This window comes from Solea solea, chromosome 9, assembly GCF_958295425.1.
Source record: "Solea solea chromosome 9, fSolSol10.1, whole genome shotgun sequence".
In the NCBI taxonomy this organism is placed as follows: Eukaryota; Metazoa; Chordata; class Actinopteri; order Pleuronectiformes; family Soleidae; genus Solea; species Solea solea.
Genome location: NC_081142.1, coordinates 16,867,397 through 16,889,784, shown reverse-complemented (window position 1 = coordinate 16,889,784; position 22,388 = coordinate 16,867,397). Strand labels below are relative to the sequence as shown.

The 22,388-nt window shown below is 38.8% G+C and overlaps 2 protein-coding genes and 1 long non-coding RNA gene across 6 annotated transcripts in view; 2 read left to right on the top strand and 1 right to left on the bottom strand.

The window, feature by feature from the left end:
* Nucleotides 1–1,532: 1,532 nt before the first annotated feature.
* On the bottom strand, nucleotides 1,533–4,639 carry LOC131465835 (uncharacterized). 2 transcript variants are annotated; one of them, XR_009241337.1, is made up of 2 exons: nucleotides 3,728–4,639; nucleotides 1,533–3,326 (listed from the first exon to the last, which is right to left on the bottom strand). It is a non-coding gene; the product is annotated as an uncharacterized LOC131465835 (long non-coding RNA). The 2 variants fall into 2 exon arrangements; XR_009241338.1 differs by having other exon boundaries at nucleotides 3,894–4,639.
* A 2,002-nt stretch (nucleotides 4,640–6,641) lies between these two features.
* Nucleotides 6,642–16,056, top strand: ak4 (adenylate kinase 4). Its single transcript, XM_058639046.1, has 5 exons — nucleotides 6,642–7,169; nucleotides 8,070–8,189; nucleotides 10,868–11,040; nucleotides 11,723–11,841; nucleotides 12,525–16,056. The coding sequence occupies exons 1-5, from the start codon at nucleotides 7,028–7,030 to the stop codon at nucleotides 12,649–12,651; spliced, it is 681 nt and encodes a 226-aa protein (XP_058495029.1). The 5' UTR covers nucleotides 6,642–7,027; the 3' UTR covers nucleotides 12,652–16,056.
* Nucleotides 16,057–17,646: 1,590 nt separating this feature from the next.
* The window catches only part of dnajc6 (DnaJ (Hsp40) homolog, subfamily C, member 6), a 29,794-nt gene continuing 25,052 nt past the window's right edge, over nucleotides 17,647–22,388 (top strand). For 2 of the 3 annotated variants that reach the window (XM_058638213.1, XM_058638212.1), the window contains exon 1: nucleotides 21,635–22,150. In XM_058638213.1, coding sequence (XP_058494196.1) covers nucleotides 21,901–22,150 — 250 coding nt within the window. In that variant the 5' untranslated portion in view covers nucleotides 21,635–21,900. Of the gene's footprint in view, nucleotides 17,720–17,981; nucleotides 18,056–21,634; nucleotides 22,151–22,388 lie in introns of those variants that run through there. The other variant, XM_058638214.1, reaches the window with a different exon arrangement.

The following is a 22,388-nucleotide window of genomic DNA, read 5'->3' as shown; positions in this document are numbered from 1 at the left end:
GGGGGCGGGGGTTTCCCATGTCACATCCCAGTGATCATTTATTAGCTAACAATGGCAGAAAGTCCCCATGATCATCATCACCGCCCTCAGAGCTTTGAATGTATGCAAAAACAGCAGAGAATGCGCAGAATATAATGAATCTGAGTCAGTCTGATTTTAATTTAGAAGTCATAAAAGAAGTGATAAAACTCACTTTAAGTGAAGTGCCTGGATATTAAAATGATGAGTCAGAAAAAACACATGTGATTCAAGGCAGTGGGGATGAAGCTTAGTTAGAGTGAGAGAAAAAACAAAACAAGTATCATGACACTTTGGGGGATTTCCATACAGGACAGCTGTCATAACCCAAGCTTCATCATATAGGTGTGTTCAGAAAAATGTGATTCATTTCAGTGTTTGGAAATCCCAGATCACAAGTAAGGCATGTTTTTGTTATAGGTGAAATATCTTGGTAATATTAAAATGTGAAAATACCCAACAGTCCCTAAAAACAGTAATGTCCATAGGAACGGAGAGGATAGCTGCCTACGTTGTGAATCTCATTTATATCATTTATTCAGTTTGTATTGAGGGAAAAATTATCCACACTCTTAAGGAGCAATGTAAATACTTTGTTTGTGTGTGTCACCAAAACTGGATTTAGCTTATAAGTTTGGGTTGTAAATAACATGAATCATGACAAATGTGGATTTTTTTTAAAAAGAAAGAGTTAACTTGCAGAAACAAGAGTGCACATTAACAAAGGTTGCTGAAATCCATGTGATCTATGGAGGGCATCAATGGTGGAGCATTAGCTCCCTCTGCTGACATTAATGAGGACAACCACTTAGAATTAAGTCATTTTTACGCACACACAAAATAGTGATTGTGATTTTGAACTCTGCATTTAACCCATCCTTATTACACACAAGCCGAGTGCAGGAGCAGTGGGCAGCACTTATCTGCGATGGGGTGCCTTGCTCGGGGGGGACTTCCCGGGATTTCAACCAGCAACCTTTGTATTTATACTTTCTACAGTATTTTTAGTTTTTATTGTTTGTTCTTAGGTCTATTAGGTCACACATTTTTATATTTTATTAGTTTTATTTATCTCTGATGTAAAAACAATTTGTTTCAGCTGTTGTTTTTTAAAGTGCTTTAAAAATAAAGTAGGATTGGATTGATTGGATTGATTAGGATTTAATGCTACAAACCTTCAAACCTGATCTTCACACATAGAGACAAAAAACCATTCACTCTCACATTCACACCTATGGTCAATTTAGAGTGACCAATTTACCCAATCCCCATAGTGCATGTTTTTGGACTGTGGGAGGAAGCCGGAGAACCCAGAGAAAACCCACGCATACACGGGGAGAACATGCAAACTCCATGCAGAAAGGCTCTTGTTCCTATTATTATCATTATTATTATTATTATTATTATTAATAATAACAAAGCATTGCTTTTTTTGTGTGATTTATGGAGTAATGCCAAGTTAAGATCCACCTTTTTCTTTTTAAAGCAGAGGTTAATAAATGAATGTACACGGCCAAATTTAACAGAAATAATTTTATTTCCTTTGTTATTTAAAGATTACATCGTCAACATTAAAATACAAATTAAGAGTTGAATGTTTTACTCACTTAAACACATACACTTTGTGGAGCATCTCATCTGTTGTTTGGTGCCTTGATCCGGTCTGGTGTCAAGTTGGCAGCCATCCTTCAGTTATCACAGTACTGTACCTTCGATGGGGACAGCATCAGCACTGTGATAACTGAACCAGGGCAGCCTGTCAAATCTAGCAGTGCGTACCTTCAGTCCACTCATCATCAACCAGTAATATCCATGATCTATAGACATATGGGTCAAAGAAAACAAAGCTGTGTAGGACTCAAGGAATCCCACTTGTCCTTGGTTTCCTTTATATCGTATTCTACTGCTTGTGTCCAGAAAAATAACAAATTAAAATTTATTGAAAGTGGATCAGCAGTCCGGAATAACAGTCCTACAAGTGATTTTAGCAGTTAATGTATCTTCCATTTATTGATCCATCATGCAAAATAAAAGCTCAGTTGTGCTTGTGTATATAAGGGTATTTTCGGATGTTGCACAGACTTTCTATTCACCCAGTCACATGAACGTTGTAAAAAACAGTAACTGCTTGTCTTACGTTTAAAAAAACACAAATGAAAATCAATTTGACGAGGTTTGACAAACTCCAGTGCTGTAAAAAAAAACAAAAAAACAATTAGGACAATGTTCTTATAATACAATGCAAAGCAGATATCAGTAAATATAGCTTGTAAAATGTCTAAAATTATAAAATAATTGGTTGTTTGACTGACTATTCAAATAGTGAAGTTATTAATTCCTGTGTCTAAATGGTAGAGAGTAAATAATGTGCATTTCATTATTTAACTACTGCATATATGCATTTTCTAATTATTTTTTAATTAAGCAAACATATTTACAGAATCAAAAAACATTAATGCAGGGGATAAATAGAGAATAAATAGTACACCCCATGTAAGGTTTATGCCACAGCTGCCCTAAATTAACAACATTTGGTAATTATCAAAATAATTTCTTATGTTTCTGTCGTGGTTCATACACCAGTATGTAGAAGCTCCTTAACCCAAAATTATATTTTTAATGCTAAAATCTAATTATTATTGTTGTCTATGACTTTACAAAATTACTGTTTTACAAAAGAAAACACAGGAAAAATAGTAAAGCACATTATTATTTCTATTTACTTGCATTCCTGTGTGGTTGAATGTTATGTTTGATTAACTTCTCAGAGAAGAAGCTCAAATTCAGACATAAAAAGTTGAATTCCGTTTGTTATTTGTCAAATACATTTTTTTTAGTTTTAAACAAGTTTTTGAAAGACTACAATATATTTGTTTCCTATGACAGGTGGTCTAAATAAATGTGTTAACCACTGTACATTCTACCTGAGTTAAAATAAAAATTGAATGATGTCTATACATTATATTTATATTTAACTTACTGACTGAGTAAATTTGAAATATCTTGTTTGCTGTAAACCGATGATTCTTCCTGCTGTTTTCATTTATTTGTTGAACATCAAGCTAAAAATTGTTGTATAAGTAAACTACTGTGTATTATTCATACAAACCTGTCTATTATTCATACAAACCACAGTGACGTCAGACTTGTTATGATCCTGGCACGCTCCGCCCCCTTCAGCGCGAGAAGCCTCTCGAGCAGTCAGGTCGCGTCGCTGGTCGGCGTCGCGGCTCCTCCTCCTCCTGCGCCTCCTCCTCGTCCTCCGCACTTCTTTGTAAACAACTCCATTAGCTCCGCTGCTCAGCGCACTGTTCGAAAAAACATGTACGTTAACCCAAGCAAAGCAACATGTGCAACAGCTGAGCAGCGTACGAGAACAACGTAGACGGACACACACACACACGCAGTCAGGGCCGAGTGCGACGTTCACTGTCATCCGTGTCTGTCGGACAAAAAAAGAATAGTTACGTCCATATTACACAAACCTTCAATGTACAGTAAAGCTTTAAAATGACCTGTGAAAGTAAAAGGCAGATTCACGAAGTTGACGTTCCTGAACACAACAACGAACACAACAACGAACGCACAGATAGGCACGCGCACACTCATGCTTGTTGCTGCCTCCTACAAAATAAACAAAAGTTGCCTTCATCTAAACAAAAACCCCACCTTTATTTGCGCCCCCACCAAAAACAACATGCACACTTACTTTGAAAACCAGCAGCACAAATACAAGTGCATAGTCCGCGAAGAGCACTGTGCAGCCAATCGTTAACGCCCAGCATTGCACGCACACCCCTTTTTCTGGGCAAAAACAAACAGCATGCTGATCGGAAACTCGAATAACACGCACTTAATCGATCATTGTCACTCACGTGCAGTTTGCGTGGAGTGCGGGGCACTTGTTCCACTCATTTAGCTGCCAATCCGCCGCTTAATCCTGCGTGTTTACATGAATATTTTTAATGACGCAGCAAGAGCACACGGAGCAACGTGATTGTCGCCATTTTTTGTTATTGAATTCTCCAAAGCCATGTGACAAGAGAAAGGAAAAAAGAGGATGATTTTTTTTCTTTTTCTTTTAACAAAAAAAGACAGCAAGTAATTTCGCGCGTCTGGAATAATAATAAAAAAGGTTAATCTTGTGAGTTGATGGATTAGTCTGGTTTACTCCACTGACTGAAGACTGTGCGCGGTACGTGCGCAGTGTTTGACAGCTCCGGGCGGGACACTGTCTCTCTGTCTGTCTGTCTGCAGCCGCAAGCTTCGCAACCAGTCTGTCCTCCTCCTTGTCTGTAAATGTTGCGCGGAGTGACAGGCGACTCATGTGCCGCCATCTGCGCCAACAGAACAACCTCCCCTCCCTCCAAAATAAAGAAGCAGAAAACCAAGCGAACCGTTTGCCATCATATCCATAATCCGATCACAGCGCTGTCAACAAGTGGTGGAATCCAAATGCAGCTCCAGTCACACACAAAAAAACTAGAGACTGGAATCCTGCACGACTTCTTCTAAATAAAATAAAAATAAAATAAAAGTCTAAAAGAAAATATCATTATGTGATATATCTGTACTAATGCAACCCAAAGAAAAACATTTACAGTTGACGGAATAATCATGAGACCCGCCCTTGTGCTCGCTGCTTATAAATTAGTAACATGTGACACTATTATTTTGAAACTTACTCCTCCTTCTATTTCTTCTGCATCTATTTGCATTCAAACAGTTGATCAGAGGTCTTAAACTAAAAAAAACTGGTTTTATACTGAGCTATTTCTGTCTGTTTTTGTTATTCATAGATTACTTTTGCATTCTAAATATTTTTTAATTGTTACATGTAAAAACAAAGAAATACTGTGGAATATCGTCATGAATAGCGTATTGATGGAATATCATGATATCATTTTAAACTCAAATATACTTTTTTTCACTAGAGTGTGAGACCTCATAGATAGATGTACATTAACATCTGTATAAAATACACATTTACATTTACATTTGTATATAGTCTTATTGTCAATATTTTTGTATTCTCGTACATTCACAGATGTGAAAATAGACGTTTATTATTTATGACCTTTATCTTCCCTTATCTTATCTTGTTTGCTATGTTGAAATGTTTAATTTTATATTCCTGATGTACAGAAGACATTTAGGGCAACATTGTGGAAATAAAATTTTAAAAATAAAAACTTCTGAAATTTAATCTCACAAGTCAGGCTGTTTTATTTGCCATTTATTTTATTTTTTTTATATATTTGGCCCTAATCCTCTTCTGTGATCATGTTTTCTGGTAATTCATCAGTTGTTGATTTGTTTTTAGTTTCCTGTTTTTGCCCTCGGCTGATTATTTTGTGATCCATGTTAGCGTTTCCTCACTTCCTCATCTCCGTTTTATGTTCAATATTTGTTCATCTCATATATATATATATATATATATACACATACATATATATATATATATATACATGTGTTGGGTTTGGTTTGGAGTGGGTGAGATGCTATATTATTTATAAAGTCTAATTGGTGGATTGAATGATGGCAAACTAAATAAACTGAGAGAGTAGAGAGTAGAACACTGTTGTGGTTGTTACATTCTTCACTTCTATAATGTAAGAAATAAAGTCTTCTGCCTCTGTGAAGGAAAACTGTACACACACCCATCTGCTTCATGACCAGAGCCACCAAGGCATAACCAGAACCTGCTTAGGGCCTCATGACCACCAGAGGGCCCCCAAGAGCATTTAATAATATTATTCCGTTTGTGCATGAAGATAACGGTGAGGTTTTTTTTGTGCACATTTCACATAGCTTTCAGTCAAAAATTCTTAACATATTTTGTTCTTAAACCATTTACCTATTTTGTTACACTTCCATCTCTTTATTTAATATTATATATAATATCCACTTGGCATTCCCTGACCATGTAGAACAGTTGGCAGTTTTAGTGTTTTACACACACGTATATATATGGTTTTATATTCAGTTTTTATTGGGGTTTTTTATATTGCTTTTAGTTTACATTGTTGTGCACGTATCTGTGAATTAATGAGATACTGTTTAGGAAACCAACTCACTTTCATAGTAGTGTTATTTTTATTTTTACTTCATATAATTATTTAACCCTCTTATGAAGACCATGATAATCAGGCCATCTTATTATTTATTTTATTTTTATTTATTTTGATTTTATGGGTGTAGAACTGTCGAAAAATGTGCTTCTGCCCATTTTCCAAGATAACTTTCACTTTCAATATCTGGCAGTTATTCAACCATTTAGAAATGTACTGCTTTATTACAGGCGTGGATAAAGGACCCCAACATCTAATTTTGCTTAGGGCCCCATGAAAGTTAGTGCCGGCCCTGTTTATGACTTTGTCATGCAGTTGAAAGCTAAAGAGAGAGATAATTATATACATATATACACACACATACATATACATATATATATATATATATATATATATATATATATATATATATATATATATATATATATATATATAATACTTTTTTTAATTTTTTTTATGTATACAGAAAAACTACAGTAACCAGTTTACCCCGCGGCGTTCGTGCAAAATCGGCATCCGCATTTTTCTTGGATGATGAGCGCGGAGAAATAGGGCGTAGTGGAGACTAAATCATTCATTCGCAGAGAAAAGTCTCCGCTCTTATAGACGTGGGTGAATAATATACCAACTTGAGAGCAGCTGAACCGGGGGGGGGATAAAAGAGAAAAGGGCGTTTTTGAGTTGCTCCGGCATACGAGCGCGTCAGTGCCAATGTATACAGACAGTTGGCTCTGCGTAAAAACCCGTAGACGGAACAGATAACGCTGAAATTGACTTTGGCACGACTAGTTTGTGAGCCTTTAACACTTTTATAGCCGTTAGACTGCTCACAACTGCATGTGGGCAACTTAGCTCTGTCGCTCTCACAAACAGGAAACCCCCGAAACACACAACAACAACGGCAGCAGCAGCAGCAGCAGCCTGTTTTAGAGGACGACATGGCTAAATTATTCAGAGCTGCTATCATGGGTCCACCAGGATCAGGGAAAGGAACCATATCCAAGAGGATTGCGCAAAGCTTTGGCTTGCTGTATCTGTCTAGTGGTCACTATCTACGAGAAAGCATGGCAGCAAAAACAGGTAGGCGACATCATTTTTAGCCATGTACAGCACAGTTATCCTAATATCAGTGCTGTGGAGTCAACACCAGGAAGAGCACAAGAGTCTGCGGGGGGGGGGGGGGGGGGAGAGAAAAAGTCGTGCAAACAGCGTAATTTTCCGTGCTGCATATGTGCAATTTACACCAGCACAGTGTTTTAGCTCTATTTACTACCACTACAGTGATCATACATGTACATTAACTTGGATTACTCAAACAAAAGATGGAAAAAGTGCAGAATAGACGAGAGGTTGTGTGTGAGGTGTGTGGAGTTTTTGGTCCGCTGTTGCCAGTTTCACAGGAAAATGTTCTTCCCTCTATCAAAGACATCTGGATGTCAACAAAAACATTTTGTTATTCCGTTTCACTCTGAGACTGAATGAATGGTCCAATGTCTTCAAACACCACCGTAAACTAGTGTGTGTGTGTGTCTTTAAACATCCACAGCATGTGTCATGAAAAATAAAAAGTACTAAGTAAAAACATGTGTGCTGTAACCAGAGGTGGAAAGAGTACTACGCAAGTAAAAGTACCACTATTTTACTAAGTAAAAGTACTGGTCTAAAAATGTACTCAGGTTAAAGTTAAAAAAAAAGTAGCTTGTTTAAAATGTATTCAGAGTAAAACTTACTTCTTTTTTTTTTAACAACAAGGTTGGGATTCATTCTTGTGTCATGCAAAAATGACAAGAGGACACAAATCAGTGGTTTGCTCGTATTGAAGCACGTTTGTTTACTATTTCCTTCTCTTTTGAAACAAGTTCACACATTCATAAATCGGTGGACGGTGTCATTCTACAACTCATTTAATTATTCCCAGTCATTTTGTGTGTGTCATTATATGCAGCGCCTGTATCTCTATACCTGTGTGTTGTGTGTCAGAGGCAGGTGTGCTGGTAAAGTCCTATGTGGAAAGAAGCATGCTAGTGCCTGACCACGTGATGACTGGGCTGATGCTGTCCAGACTGGAGCAAGTGAGCGGGCACAGCTGGCTGCTGGACGGTAAGAGAAGCAGTGTTTTTGTGTTTGTATTATGTGTTCGGTGCATTCTTCCACTGTGCTGTGCTCTATGACAAACCACTTATGTACACACACACACACACCAGTTGTTTGTTTTGAGGGAGTATGTTTTTAATTATGCAGCGTCATCATGGGCAGAACTGCCATCCACTCCTTAATAGTGATTGGCTGCAGCAGGTACCACCCCCACACCCCTGACTCTGTGAAACAGACCTCAAAGGAGTGCTGGAGAGGCAGAAAATTACACCTCAAATTCTCAAAGAGCCTTATACATTTAACTGGAGTCTGAGTGAAAGAATGTGACTCCACATCTGTGAGTAATAGGGAATTACTCTGACGCACTGAGCTCAGTACCAGTCCTGAATAAAGTACTTAAAGGGATACTTTTAGTATACAGAGTACAGTTTATTACCGGAAAATTACTTTGGTAGAAGTGGTCACTTTTTTTTTATAATATTACTTAATTAAAAGCCTTAAAGTATATGACATTTACTGTATTTAAGTATCAAAAGTAATTTTCTGATATGAAATGTCAGAAAGAGTTTTTTATAAAAAAAAAAAAGTGAGGAGTTAGGATTGAGCCATAGGGCAAGTTCTCTTTCAACTGGAAGGTTGTGGGTTCAGTTTCTGGCTCTGTTAGTCTATATGTGTCCTTGAGCAAGACACTTAACCCCATGTTGCAGTGTGTGAATGAGAGAATGGTAAAACTGTAGTGTAAAGCAGCTCATCAAGACTCGAAGCTCTATATGAATATAAACCATTACCAACTCTTCTTCTGATTTATTTGGTAGTAACGCTAGTTAGAGGGAATGTAGTGGAGTAAAGGTAAAAGTTACTTTAGTTTTTGTACATTACAGCACTGCCCAGTACCAGCACGTTTGTGAATCCCCTCAACTCAGATTACAATAATAATGGAGGATTTAGTGTAAATCAGTCATCAGATTACAGAAGATGTCCCTGCAGCCATGTCAAACAAGTTAAGTCTCAAATTACCACCTTTGAGATTAATTTATTTAACACCTTTCTGCAAAAGTAGAAGATCTGGTTTGGTTCCTGGAGATCATGGTGTGCAGTTAAACATTATAAGACGCCCAAGCACTGGTTAAACAAAGTGGTTAGTGTTCAACAAGTTTAAACCTTGAAACACGACATGGCCCGCAAACAAGCACATTTAGCAAGAGGAGAGGGAGTGGAACTCAAGGTCGCGCACATACACATTTGATATGTCAGGCTCATTGAGTTAATCCCATGACTGTCATTACATTGATTTGCATAGAGTCATTCTTGTTCGTACATTACTGCCTCTGTACAATGAGCCACTGATTGGTGCCGTGATGCAGCCACTCACGTCGTGGTAACGTGACGCTCCGGCGTTTAAAAGACTTTCCACAGCTCTTTATTAATCAAACAAAGGAAGCGTTTTACAGACGGGCCACTCTCCACTCTAATATGTAAGGAAGCAATAAAGTGAAGACAAACCCTAATGTACATGTACAGCAAACTGCGATTAATCCAAACAAACAAGCACACAAAAGGTGCTGTGGGTTCTGGGAGACAATGACCTGAATTTTTTTTTTAACTTTTTCCATGCCAACAAACATCCACCACGCTGAGGAATGATTGATCAGGCGTTCACCTTGATCCCAGAGATAAGTCACTGAATTCTGACTCCCTGTGTGTAGCTAGTGGATTATAATATGTCAGATTGTTCTTTTCCTTTTATTTAGATTTCATGCAAACATATCTGAGAAATGAGTCAATCACAAAATTTGATATATATCATGTGTGAAAAGTGGAGTTAAAGACTAACAAAATACCAGTAGTTCTACTTCTGCTTCTCTTTTATGTTTACCACCATTTTTTGCAATTGTCATGACTTTTTTTTGCATGGACGTTCCGGGTATCTACCCATTTTTTTGTGAAATATGTCAACAACTGCTTAAAGGTCCATTGTGTAACATTTAATAGGGTTTACTGGCAGACACTGAACCCTACCCATAATAATTATGCTAGTACATGTGCATACTTGTTTTTAAAAAACAAAATAACATAGCCTTAGAATCATTTAGAATAATAAGTTTCAGTGCACTTTAAGCGAAGGTACGAGTATAAGGGCCAAACCTTTTTTTTTAATATCCTTCGAGAATAAACTTCGTAAAAATCGCAATTATTATTCAAGCAAAATCTCAGACGATCAGCTGCAAACTGCGTCAAGATGAGAAAGAGGAGCATTTCGTGCTTCACAATTAAAGAAATACTTCATCTTTTATCTTTTTTGGCACATGAGCATCACTTTGAAAAGATTGTGAAACTGGCAAAAAGGGCCAATAGAGACAAATAACCATTCAACATCTCACGCACTCGCGTTTTTGGACTGTGGGAGGACACCGGAGGACCTGGAGAAAACCCAAGCACACATGGGGAGAACATGCAGACTCCATGCAGAAAGGTCCAAACGTGTGGCCCATTATGTTCCTATGTTTGAGGAAAACAGACAATAAAGCACAGCACATATGAGTGGACACCAATGTGATTCTCACGGCTTCAAAAGTAGAGTACTGACATAGTAGAACAGCACAGCAGATGACATTAGAGCTACAGTATAAGTTGATTACGTTACCAGAATATTCACCCTATTCCTTCTGCTCTTTTGGTTCTAGGTTTCCCTCGGACACTGACACAGGCCCAGGCCTTGAACAACTTGTATCAGCTGGACTTGGTCATCAGCCTCAACATACCGTACGAGACCCTGAGAGAGAGACTGAGCGACCGCTGGATCCATCCAGCGAGTGGCAGAGTCTACAACTTGGGCTTCAACCCGCCACGAGCACAGGTCACAGAAGTCTACCTTGTGTAGATGTGATAACGTAGTTACAGGGTTCACAGTAGTCGTCATGCCATTTTTGCAGATTTCTTTGTAAAATCACAGATCCTTCAAGTGTTTGGAAACTGTTTAGATTTAATATTTTGCACACCCTCGCACACCCTCGCCCCCCTGCCCCGCCCTCCTTATACAACAACAAACTGCTACTTATTATGTCATTTTTGCAGACTATTTTAATGATACACTAAGCAACATTATTTTGCTTTACTAGAAAGTGCAGTTACGTGTGTTCTAATTATATACAAAGGGCTGGACGGAGATGAAAACAGACACACAATGAGTCGACAAGAGAAAGTATGTCCAGTATGCAGCCCACACACGTGATGTGGAAACTGTGTACACATACAGGGAGTGTAATCGCTTAAAACTATGACATAACAAGTATGTCAATATGATGGGGCTGAGGTGACTTGTTTTATTTGAAGTTCATTGACCGTGCTTGTTCCTAATGTGTGTTCATGAATACGGGAGTTAAAGGGATAAGGAAAAACAAACACGTGTTATCCGTTTATCACCATACGTTCTTTTATCTTGTGTTATGGTCACCTCTGCTATCAGACTCTAGTGCTTTATCCTGACGTTTCCCTTCATTGCCTTCGCTGCATGTGTGACCACCTGTCGCCCTCCTCAGGGTAAGGACGACATTACTGGCGAGCCGCTGATCCAGCATGACGACGACAAACCAGAAGCCCTGATGGCCAGACTGAGACACTACAAGGACGTGGCCAAGCCTGTCATAGACTTGTACAAGTGAGTGAATACTTGTAATGTTGGTTTTTGACCAGTCATTTCCAACAACTTCAATAACAACAACTTGCAGCCAATTCTTGACCTTTTGACCGAAAAGGTTGTACTTAAGTAAATTAAAAGAGTACAAATACTTTGTTACTGTACTTAAGTACAACACTGACATATCTAAGTACTTTGTTATTTACTACATTTCCTCTAACTATCTTACTACCAAATAAAGTCAGAAGAAGAAGAGTTGGTAATGGTCATTCAACGATTCAACTTGGGGTTAAGTGTCTTGCTCAAGGACACATATAGAGTAGCAGAGCCAGGAATAGAACCCACAACCTTCCAGTTGAAAGACAAATCGCCCTACCACTGAGCTACCACGGCTCAATCCTTACTCCTCACTGTTTTAATACTTTTACTTCTAAAAACTGAAGTACATTTTACGTCAGAAAATCACATTTGATATACTACAGTAAATGTCACTTTAAGACTTTTACTTAAGTAATATTATAAACAAGTGGCTTCAACTTCTACCAAAGTCATTTTCTGGTAAGATACTTGTACTTTTATTCTAGTAGGTTCTTTATATAAGACTGAAACAGTAAATACACAACATGTTATAAATAACTTCACTATTGTAACCATCTCCATAATCTGCTTTTCCTCTTTTTTTCTGCTTTCTTTCTTCATAAAAGGTCTCGGGGCGTCCTGCACTCGTTTTCAGGAACAGACACAGACCGGATTTGGCCTTACATCAACTCTCTCCTCAGCACCAAGATGCACACACAGCCGTCAGACACGTGCCACACTCACACACCGTGACGGTACTCTGACGTACGAGAGAGGAGGGAAACATCAAGTGGCCTTGAGAGGAAGTGGGTTGGTGTTTTTTTAAATGCTGGTCTCAGCGTCAGTTTTCAGCTCGTTCATTAATGTCGGGGTTTTAGAGAAATGGACTTGAGCAAAAGCCATAGGCAGCCGGTATCTTTCTCAATGAATCACCTTTTTTGTTTGTTCTTTGTGAAAGAAAGGGCTGTCGACCAAATAATAGAGCAGGTTGTTGTGAATCACATGTAATCATAGTGAGATGTCAAGATTCTTTATATCAAAAAATAGGCACTTTTTTAAAAGGCTAGTGGCTTTATACACACATTCAACTTTTTATATTGTAGTTGTTTAAACCTAAATATAATTCATGATCAGAAAATATCTGTGTAAGGCTCAATGCTTAAAGTGCTTGTATGCCTCTTCTGGTCATGCAGTTTCTGTCTGCCTGCTCTTATTAACTTTAAGAGTTTGACATTCAAGAGGCCAACTATTTGTACAAAATTTGATTCCCACACATTGCTTTCACGAAATCAAGCACATATTTAAAGTTACAGGAAACCATTTCTTTTGTCCTTTGTCCTCCAATTTCTAAACGCAGGGTGAATCCTTTTGCGCGAAGCAAATCCTGCATGAATATGAACGTTCTTGTCATTTGCTTCAGTCACTCGAGCGCAAATGTGTGACCACGAGCAAAAGATTTGCATGAGGTAATGTGGTGACAGCGAGGGGCCACGCGGTTGATGTAGTGGTTAGCGCTCTTAGCTTTGCAGTAAAAAAAAGTCCTGGGTTCGTGACCCACTCTGTTTCTGCATGGAGTTTACATGTTCTCCCGTGTGTGCGTGTGGGTTTTCTCTGGGTTCTCCGGTTTCCTCCCACAGACCAAAAACATGCAGATTTGGGGATTAGGCAAATTGAACACTCTAAATTGAGCGTAGGTGTGTCGCCCTATGTCAGCTGAACCCCCCCCCCCCCCCCCATGTGTAGGATAAAGCGGTAAAAGATGAGTGAGGGAATGTCGCAATAGCCAACTGGCATCGAGAGATTCTTTCAACATCCAGGTGGTTTATCAGAAATGATAGGTGGTGTGTTGGTGTTTATGTGCACACTGAGTGAGTAAAGAATGAGCGAAGAAGGAGTGGGTGTGGGCAAAAAGTGAGTGAGGAAATGAGTCTCCCTATTAACGTCTGAAAATATATGTATGTGTTTGATTATAGCTGTTGGTTGCACTGTTGCTGGTAGTGTAGCGACTCAGTCTTATACTGTGGCGCTACTGGCTGCTGATTGTTTGTTTTTACATGCATTCAGTTATAAATCACGACCAGGTTCTTCCTTAGTGTCTGAAACGATATCAGCGATTGATTTTCTTCCAGTGTCTGCTTATTTCCCATTTCCAGTAATCAAAAACGAAACATAAACCGAGCACAGTAGAAAACTGTTTGCCTCTCAATCATCAACATCTGAGTAAATTGACAGGTGACCTCAAATAACCCAGCATGACCCTGGGCCGCTGTCAGCCTCAGGCAAAATGTAAGAAATGAAATACAACTCCTTAGTGGTTTGGGGGGGGGGGGAATAAAAAATTAGACATGGCTCCTACAGGTAGATTGTTACATGGGTGAGTAAAGTGATCAAACACAAATGATCCGGTGACGTGAACAGTGTGAGTGATGTGAATAAGAGAAGTGAATGTACCTGTTTGTTACCTCCATATTTAAGAATGGAAAATATTCCTGTTTAAACTGTTTCTGAGATATTGTATTCATCATGCAAAAAAGAAAGAAAGGTATGGTAGGTAGGTCACAGTAGTTTTGACTTTGTTTGGACAATATAAGCTGCGGAGGAGTATTAGTGCCACATGTAAAAAAAATTGAAAGGAAAAGTCAGAACTTAAAGTAAATTAATGTCAGAACTCTGAGGAAAACAATCTGAATTCTGGGATTAAAGTCTGAATTCTGAGATTAAAGTCTGAATTCTGAGATTAAAGAAAAAGTCCGAATTCTGAGATTAAAGTCTGAATTCTGAGATTAAAGAAAAAGTCTGAATTCTGTGATTAAAGTCTGAATTCTGAGATTAAAGTCTGAATTCTGAGATTAAAGTCAGAATAAAGAAAAAATCAGACTTCTGAGATTAAAGAAAAAGTCAGAATTCTGAGATTAAAGAAAAAGTCAGAATTCTGAGATCAAAGTCAAAATTGATGGCGTTTTATTTTTTCTTTAAAACATTTTTTACATGTGGCACTAATACTCTTTCATACAAATCAGCTCATTCACTGAATATTTTTTACCAAATTTGAACAAAAATTAAATGAAACGCACGTACAGATAACCCCAAAAACACCACGCCTCCAGCCAAAGGCAAAGATTTATCAAGAGTGCATCATTTTGTGTATATAGTTGTTACGTCTATGATTTTCTGAAACTGATGAAGTGTAGTTTTTACTGAGTAGAATACGCACAACAAAATTTATTTTCAGTCTAAACGCAGCTTTTAAATTTCAGACTCGTTGATTTACTGACACCGCTGTATTTGTGCTGATACATAAAACCAAAATCAACCTGCTTTTTCCTTTTCATTCATTTTATTTCTATCTTAAACTGTTACACATGTAAATGCAGCCATGCAGAATTGCATGCAGCTGCTCTTCAGCACACTCTGGCTGGGACGAGGACGAGTGCACGTCGTAGTCTCGTCAGTGTTGTTACGTTCCTTTATTAAATGCACCAAAATGTTTGCCTTGAGATTCATGTTGTTTTTAGAATGTAAAAAAAAGAAAGAGAGAAACTGTGGACGAGGAAGTGATTTATCACTAATTTTACAATTTAAAAAACTTATGGAGGTGAAGCTCTCATTGATACAAGTGTCTTAAATGTATGAATGATTATATTAAAAACAACTTTATAAAAGAGAAACAGTTTTCCTGTATTTGTGCAAAGTGATGGTTTTATCATTGTTCAAATGTATGCTGCTGATTTTAAAACTTTTTTTTCAACTTCTTTTTTCACTTCATTTTAAAGCTTTGTGCTCACTAAGAGAAAAATATTGTGATATTTGTCAACCATACATAAAAATGTTTAATGTTTCTATCCCTTTTTACTGGTATCAAAGTATTTTGAATGATTGTTTTGTTCTCATGATACATGGTCCAAGGATTGTGGGTTGTTTGTATGTACAGTTGACACGACTGAAGTAGGAAGAAGAAGACTACAGGTGGATAAAAAAAAATATCAGCAACTATATTCTGCGTCTGACTGTCGATTCATTTGTTGGAGAGAAAGGAATACTGACCACACCCCACTGCTGTTGTGCAACAACACTTGGGGTTTTTCCTTCTTCCCTATTTTTATACCATGCTGTTGGAACATGTCACAGTCCAAAAACAATAAAACTATTTTCTCATTGCGTGTGGATAGTTGTATGTGTCACAGAGTCACTCGAACACCTTGTGATCAGCTGATTTAGTTGATAGTTGTCTTGAGATTAAGAATCAGGGCCATGACAGGCAGCAGCAAAAGACAAATATATATATATATATGTACATATATATATATATATATATATAAATATATATATATATATATACATACAGTACTGTGCAAAAGTCTTAGGCCACCATTAGATTTGTTGTTTTAGTAATGCTATAACGACAATAGAGGATAATTATTTCTATTTCACTTTACTGGAACACATCCAGAAAATATGCGCTTTTTTGTTGTTTAAAAAAAAAAAATCAGAAAGAAAACCCCATCCTCTACAGGTGTCAAGTATTTAGCATGATCTACCCTTACACTTGAACATAACACAGCTCTGTTAATACTGGAGTGGAAACCTTAATTAATGATACTGGTAAATCCTGTGTTTGTCCTACTATTTCATTTAAAGAAATATCTGCTGTAAAAAACTATGACGCCAGGTTTATTCAAGACATGCTTGAGCATTACATACACATGTTGCATGAGTTAAACTCATTGACAGCTCACTAATAAATAAGACCAGCTTTAAGTCGCATCACTTCATTCCAAATTCCAATGATCACAGAATTTGACGGAGAGAAAAAACAACAAAGCTGGTGGTGCCTGAAACCTTTGCACAGTACTGTATATATATATATATATACTTTGTTCTATTTTTGTTCTAATACTTTGATCAGTACAGATGTTTTTAACATCACTTCTCTCTTCCAACATGCAGTAAACGAGAAGCAAATACAGGAAATCTAAGCATTATTATACACACCAGAATGTATAATCTATCTTCTTTCTATCTTTCTTTCTCAGTTACAACCACAAAAATGGAAAACAGGAATGGACAGAGCACGGAGTGCAAACTTGAACTCAGCTCACCTGCTCTGACACTATTGGCTCAGTGTGGGACATGAATACATTGTCAGCGCCTTCTTCATCTTTGTGGCCTAATCCTCCTCTCTGTAGATCTGTAAATAAACCGTGCCACGGATTACACACACACACACACATCAGCTGTGTTTATCTTTAGACAGATGGTGCATGCACACAGAGTGTGCACATGCACACACACATGGATCTGTGGTGCAGTCTAGACCACAGTGTTGTCACCTAGTGTTGACTACAGTATGTGCAACAACTGAACTGCAGCTGAATGTCATGTTATTGCTCTCATCATGTCATGATCAGTGTCTTGTTATGGGGACCTCTGATGTGGGAATCAGTGCTCTGCCGTTTTGTAACTTTAAATAAGGATTAATTTTCAAGGCGTTTTCAAGGTTTCTCAAATTTGTCCTCTGCTCTGTGGACGTATCTGTACCATTACTTTCCACCTCTGCTGGCTACTCTTAGGTGGTGAGAGTCAAATTGTGGTGAGAGCCGAATCAAATTCACCTTAAGGCCCCATAAAGGCTTGGGTCGGCCCTGGTGCTTCCAGGTTAACATGTTTGAAGTCCACTCCAGGTTTTACCTCACTGAGCGCTGCAGGCAGGCAGGATGGATGGATGGATGAATGCGCTGAGCGGCGCACTTCCCCACTGAACCATCCACACCTCCGCGCGTGCTCATCCACATCTTCTACAGATCTACGACTCGCCATCGCGGTAACTCGTTTGTTGCTCATTCGGCAAAATGAGATTATTCTGTGTGAGGATAACAGCGTAGCCCCGCTGCTGCCTCTGTAAATGTCCGCACAGCTGCGGGTCAGACAGTGAGTGAGGAGGTTTAAAGCTTTGACCTTTAATCATTGAATCAAAGGTCGGCGTGTGTGTGTGTGTGTGTGTGTATGTGTGTATATATACATATATATATATATATATATATATATATATATATATGTGTGTGTGTGTGTATGTGTGAGCGTAGCCGGGGTTCACAGAGCATCACCACCACAGCACAACACTGCGCTCCTGGAAGGATGATAGACAGCGCTCTGCAAGGTACTGTCACCCGCACGATTTGCTTATTTATTTGCTTATTTAATAACGGAGATGTTTGTATGGACTCGCACCTGAATCCATGTTTGAGGGCATCGTGATGTGTGTGTGTGTGTGTGTGTTACATAATATCTCTGGAAATTCTACTTCCGGTCATCCATTACGCACCTGCTACAGGACGACACTGACACATTTATGTCCACATTTATTGGACATAAATGTCAAACTTGTGTCCGCGCTCCGGGGCCTTGATCTGATGATCCGTCGACGCGCGCGCGTGCCTGCGAGCATCACCAATGACATCATTTATTTCGATTATTTTGTGTCAGAGCTGTCGAGTTAGCTTTTGTTGTTTTTACACGTCATTAATAACACATTCTCTGCGCTGATGTCGTGTCGATATCGATGCTCAGTGAAGCGGACGAGTGTCAAGGTTTTCTTGTCAGCTGATGGCACGCTGGAGAAAACATTTAAAGGCGCGTGACACCTGTTTTATGAGTCACATTTGAAGAAGACATGTGTGTGAAAAACACGCAGACATCCCTGTTACATCTATGTTGACCGTCTTCTTCATCATCCGCCACGGGATGATGAATAGTGTAGGTTGAGAGGGACAGCTCTGTGTTGTCTCTGTTGTCCAATAGCGCGCGGTTACGTCACCGTCGTCGTCACGCGTGTCACGTGAGCAGCTTAACGCAGCTTGGAGAGGTTTCATGTTCTGATCACATTCACCTTTAGCTCCAGAGTAAAGGAGGTTTGGCTTTTCATGTCATCCATGAGGTTTTAGAGCGTTGAAGTGTGACTTAAACATCAAATCTAATGTTTCTATTTTTTAATAGTAAAAGTAGGAGTGTGCTGTTTTATGTTGTCAGTAAATGTGTTGGGTAGTGTTCAATCATGTTGATGTTTTCAGTTTGCATATAGACCACTAAAGAAAGCTGTGTCGATGCATTTGTTTAAGTTGCTGTTCAGGTTAACAGATGTATAAAAATAAAAGTCTCACAGACTGAATTTAAGTCCACTATATTGTCAGGTGAGTACTTGCAGCTGATCTTTTAACAGTTCAACTCTAACCCCAGTTTAACAGTTATGAGGATGTGGGATAATCATTAATGTGCTTTCTGGTGGTAAAAAACAAAAAGACAAGGCCGTCTGTGAACAGGTGAAATCACTCTGAAAGTTCCACTGTGAAACTTCTGTCCCCAAAACACTGCTAGTGTCAACGTAACACTGTAGTAACAAATGTTATATATTTGTATATAGTAATAAGTTACACACGGCAGCTTTCAGTTCAGCTGTCTTTCTCTGTTTTGTTTTGTACACAAACGCAGACCTTCAGAAAACCAGTTTTGCTGAAAACCTTGTACAGATCTAGCAGCCTACATTACAGTAACAACCAACATATTATTTTTTATTATTAGTTAATAACTTATAACTGATAATTGCTCAATGAACCTAAAACGTTCAAAATGACCCAAAATATATACATAAACTTAATGTTTACAATTGTATGTCAATGAAATGCATCAAATGTTTTCTTTTTAACATATAGTTGCAATTAAATAGTTAAAAAAAGTTGATGGCTATATTTAGCTTGAAAGTAACTAGTAGTGTACACTCAATTTAAAACGCTCTATTCACATACCCTTTATTTATATAAATGGATAAGTGGAAAGGGAACTTACCTTGTAACTGGAGGGTTGCTTGTTCGAGTCCCCACCAGGTCAGAGTGCTGGTGTACCCCTGAGCAAGGTTCCCAAACCCCCATTTCTCCTCGGAGTGCTGCTCAGTAGCTGCTCACAGTCCATCAATCTGACATTTTTGATGTTGTACAATTGTTATAAATGAAGCTAGTATTATATTATCTCCAATGACATATCAGGCTGATTTTATGACTTAATATAATACATTTCTTCCAAATCGCCCCTTTAACCACCAGGCAACAATCAAAGAGTTTGATCAACTGTGTTGCCGTGTTGTGGCAGTGATAATGTACTTTCTGTATGATAAACACGTACCATGAGGGCATCAAAGGGCAAATATTAGTAGGCATGGTCAGGAACAAGACAGGAAGCTCAATCACAAGAATGGAGCGGGAGCATGTTGCGTCCGGTTGTGGCAGGGTCCAGCTTTTCCTCCCTAATGGACATTCCGTTCACACTGTGCTTTGAGCCGCCTGCTCCCCCCCAAAAAAAGAGTTTCCCAGGCTCATGTCCTCTTTTCAGAACCATGCAGGGTGTCCGTTGCTAGGGAGACAAGGCCAAGGAAGGAACCATGCCATCAGTGGACAGTGTTTTGTCCTGCTTGGTCCGTGGGTCATAACTGAAAAATTGGGAGTTTAAAAAATAAATAAAAAATTAATAAAAATATTAAATTAAATTAAAATAATGAGCAGCTAGAATTGCAAATCTATGGATGGGTTTTTAATATAATGTAAAGATTATAAACATGCAAAACTCTCTGTGATAGAACTGTAGTCTCACAGTTGACCATATATTATATTTATGATGAAAAAAAGCAGGTCATTCTGGAGCAGGAGGAGCTTTTTAGAGTGTCTTAATTTAAGCACAGTCACTTGGGACTTGTTATTTAAATAGATGCTACAGAGAGTTTAATCACGCTTCATCTTCTGTGCCTCCAATAATACAAGACGCTGTTATTGTGCAGATAGCACCTGTCATGTCATAATGTGTCGGACAGTTATTTTGGTCAACTGTGAGAATGAAGTGGTTTGTGAAACAGATTTAATTCACATTTAAAGGTTTTTTAAAGGATTTTTAATTTGGGCAGGATTTCAATATTTTGTGTTTTTGTCACTTTAAATATATATAAAATGGTTGGTATTTGTTGCCTTCGAACAGGGGTCTTATTTCTGGCTCTAATACTCTTCCATACTGGACCATTAAAGGAAAAAAAAAGCCAAATATTTGTTGGCCCATTTGTTGTGGAAGCAAATTAAAACTCACAGAAGGAACAATATGGACTGTAATATACAATCCCATAACATCGCTGTTGGACTGTGAATTTACGATGTGACTTGCAGTGTTAACCCTACTTACACACAACATTCAAAGAAATGTTGTCTCAGCTTAGGTAGGAGCCTAAAAGCTGAAACGTTCCCGTTTGGTTGTATTAAAAAAGAGAACGTTCTGAAAACGTTGTCTGGAGGTTTGTGTGTTTGTATTTCAATAAGCTTCATTACATTTTTTAGATACCATTATCCCTGTATCCCAGACAAAATTGTCTACAGGGAACGTTCCCACAACCAAAAGGTGACGCTCCCACAACATTTGGGAACCAGACATTGTTGTCTGGGGGTTAACCCCCAGTTACATTGCTGTATTTTATTGTTTTTAAAATAAAAATAGTCCAGTTTCACATACATACCCAGTATACCCTCACACTGACAACTCAGTGACTGTGTGAATAATAGATGCACCAATAACATTAGAGGACTGTTGGGGTGCGGATTTCCCTTATTTAGTCAGACTGGGACACAGGAGCAGCAGCAGCAGCAGCAGTGTCGTAAAAATGCGGTGCTGAGGAAAACGGGCGGCGATACACAGAGACACACAGAGAGGGAGAGAGGAGGAGAACATTCGGAATATCTCTTATGAGACTGGTCGTGCTCTCCTGCTCGGACATGTGGTGTACTCAGTAGCAGCAGCAGTAGCAGCAGCAGTTGTAGTAGTAGCACAGGCTGTAGGCTACAGTAGCAGCAATAGCATCAGCAGCAGCGGCTGTGGTTGTGGTGGCGGCGCCTACATGGTGCAGAGACTATTACAGCGCGTCTTCTGGGGCTTCTTTTGTCTTTAATTCCCCCCGTTTTCTGTGCCCTTCCTTCGGTAATGAGCTTGCTGGGGGCCTACAAGAAAAAGACCAGTTACGATGGCTATGAATCTTTGCAGTTGGTCGATAGCCCTGGAGAAAGCTTCAGTGTCGGCAGAGGCGGCAGCAGCAGCGGCAGTGGTAGCGGCAGCGGCAACAGCGGCAGCAGCAGCGGTGCACACGGAGCCTCCACAGCTGCGAACAACAACCTGCAGGGAGCGAAGATAGGCCCGCTGAGAGAGGAAGACTGCAGCACCATGGACAGCTCAGGTAAGAGTCCACGCACCGACAATGGCTCTATTCAGATTAAGTATGACTAATATCTGGTCAGATTATGTGTGACTGCAAATAATTAAAGTAAAAATGCATGTATGTGTGTATGCACCCACTGGAAACTTCTCTAGTGGCTCCCAGACATACCTGGATGGAAGCACTATGGGTCCCTGCAAGCACAATTTATACTATTATTATAAGTAATCTCAAATAATTATATTGTTGTATATACATG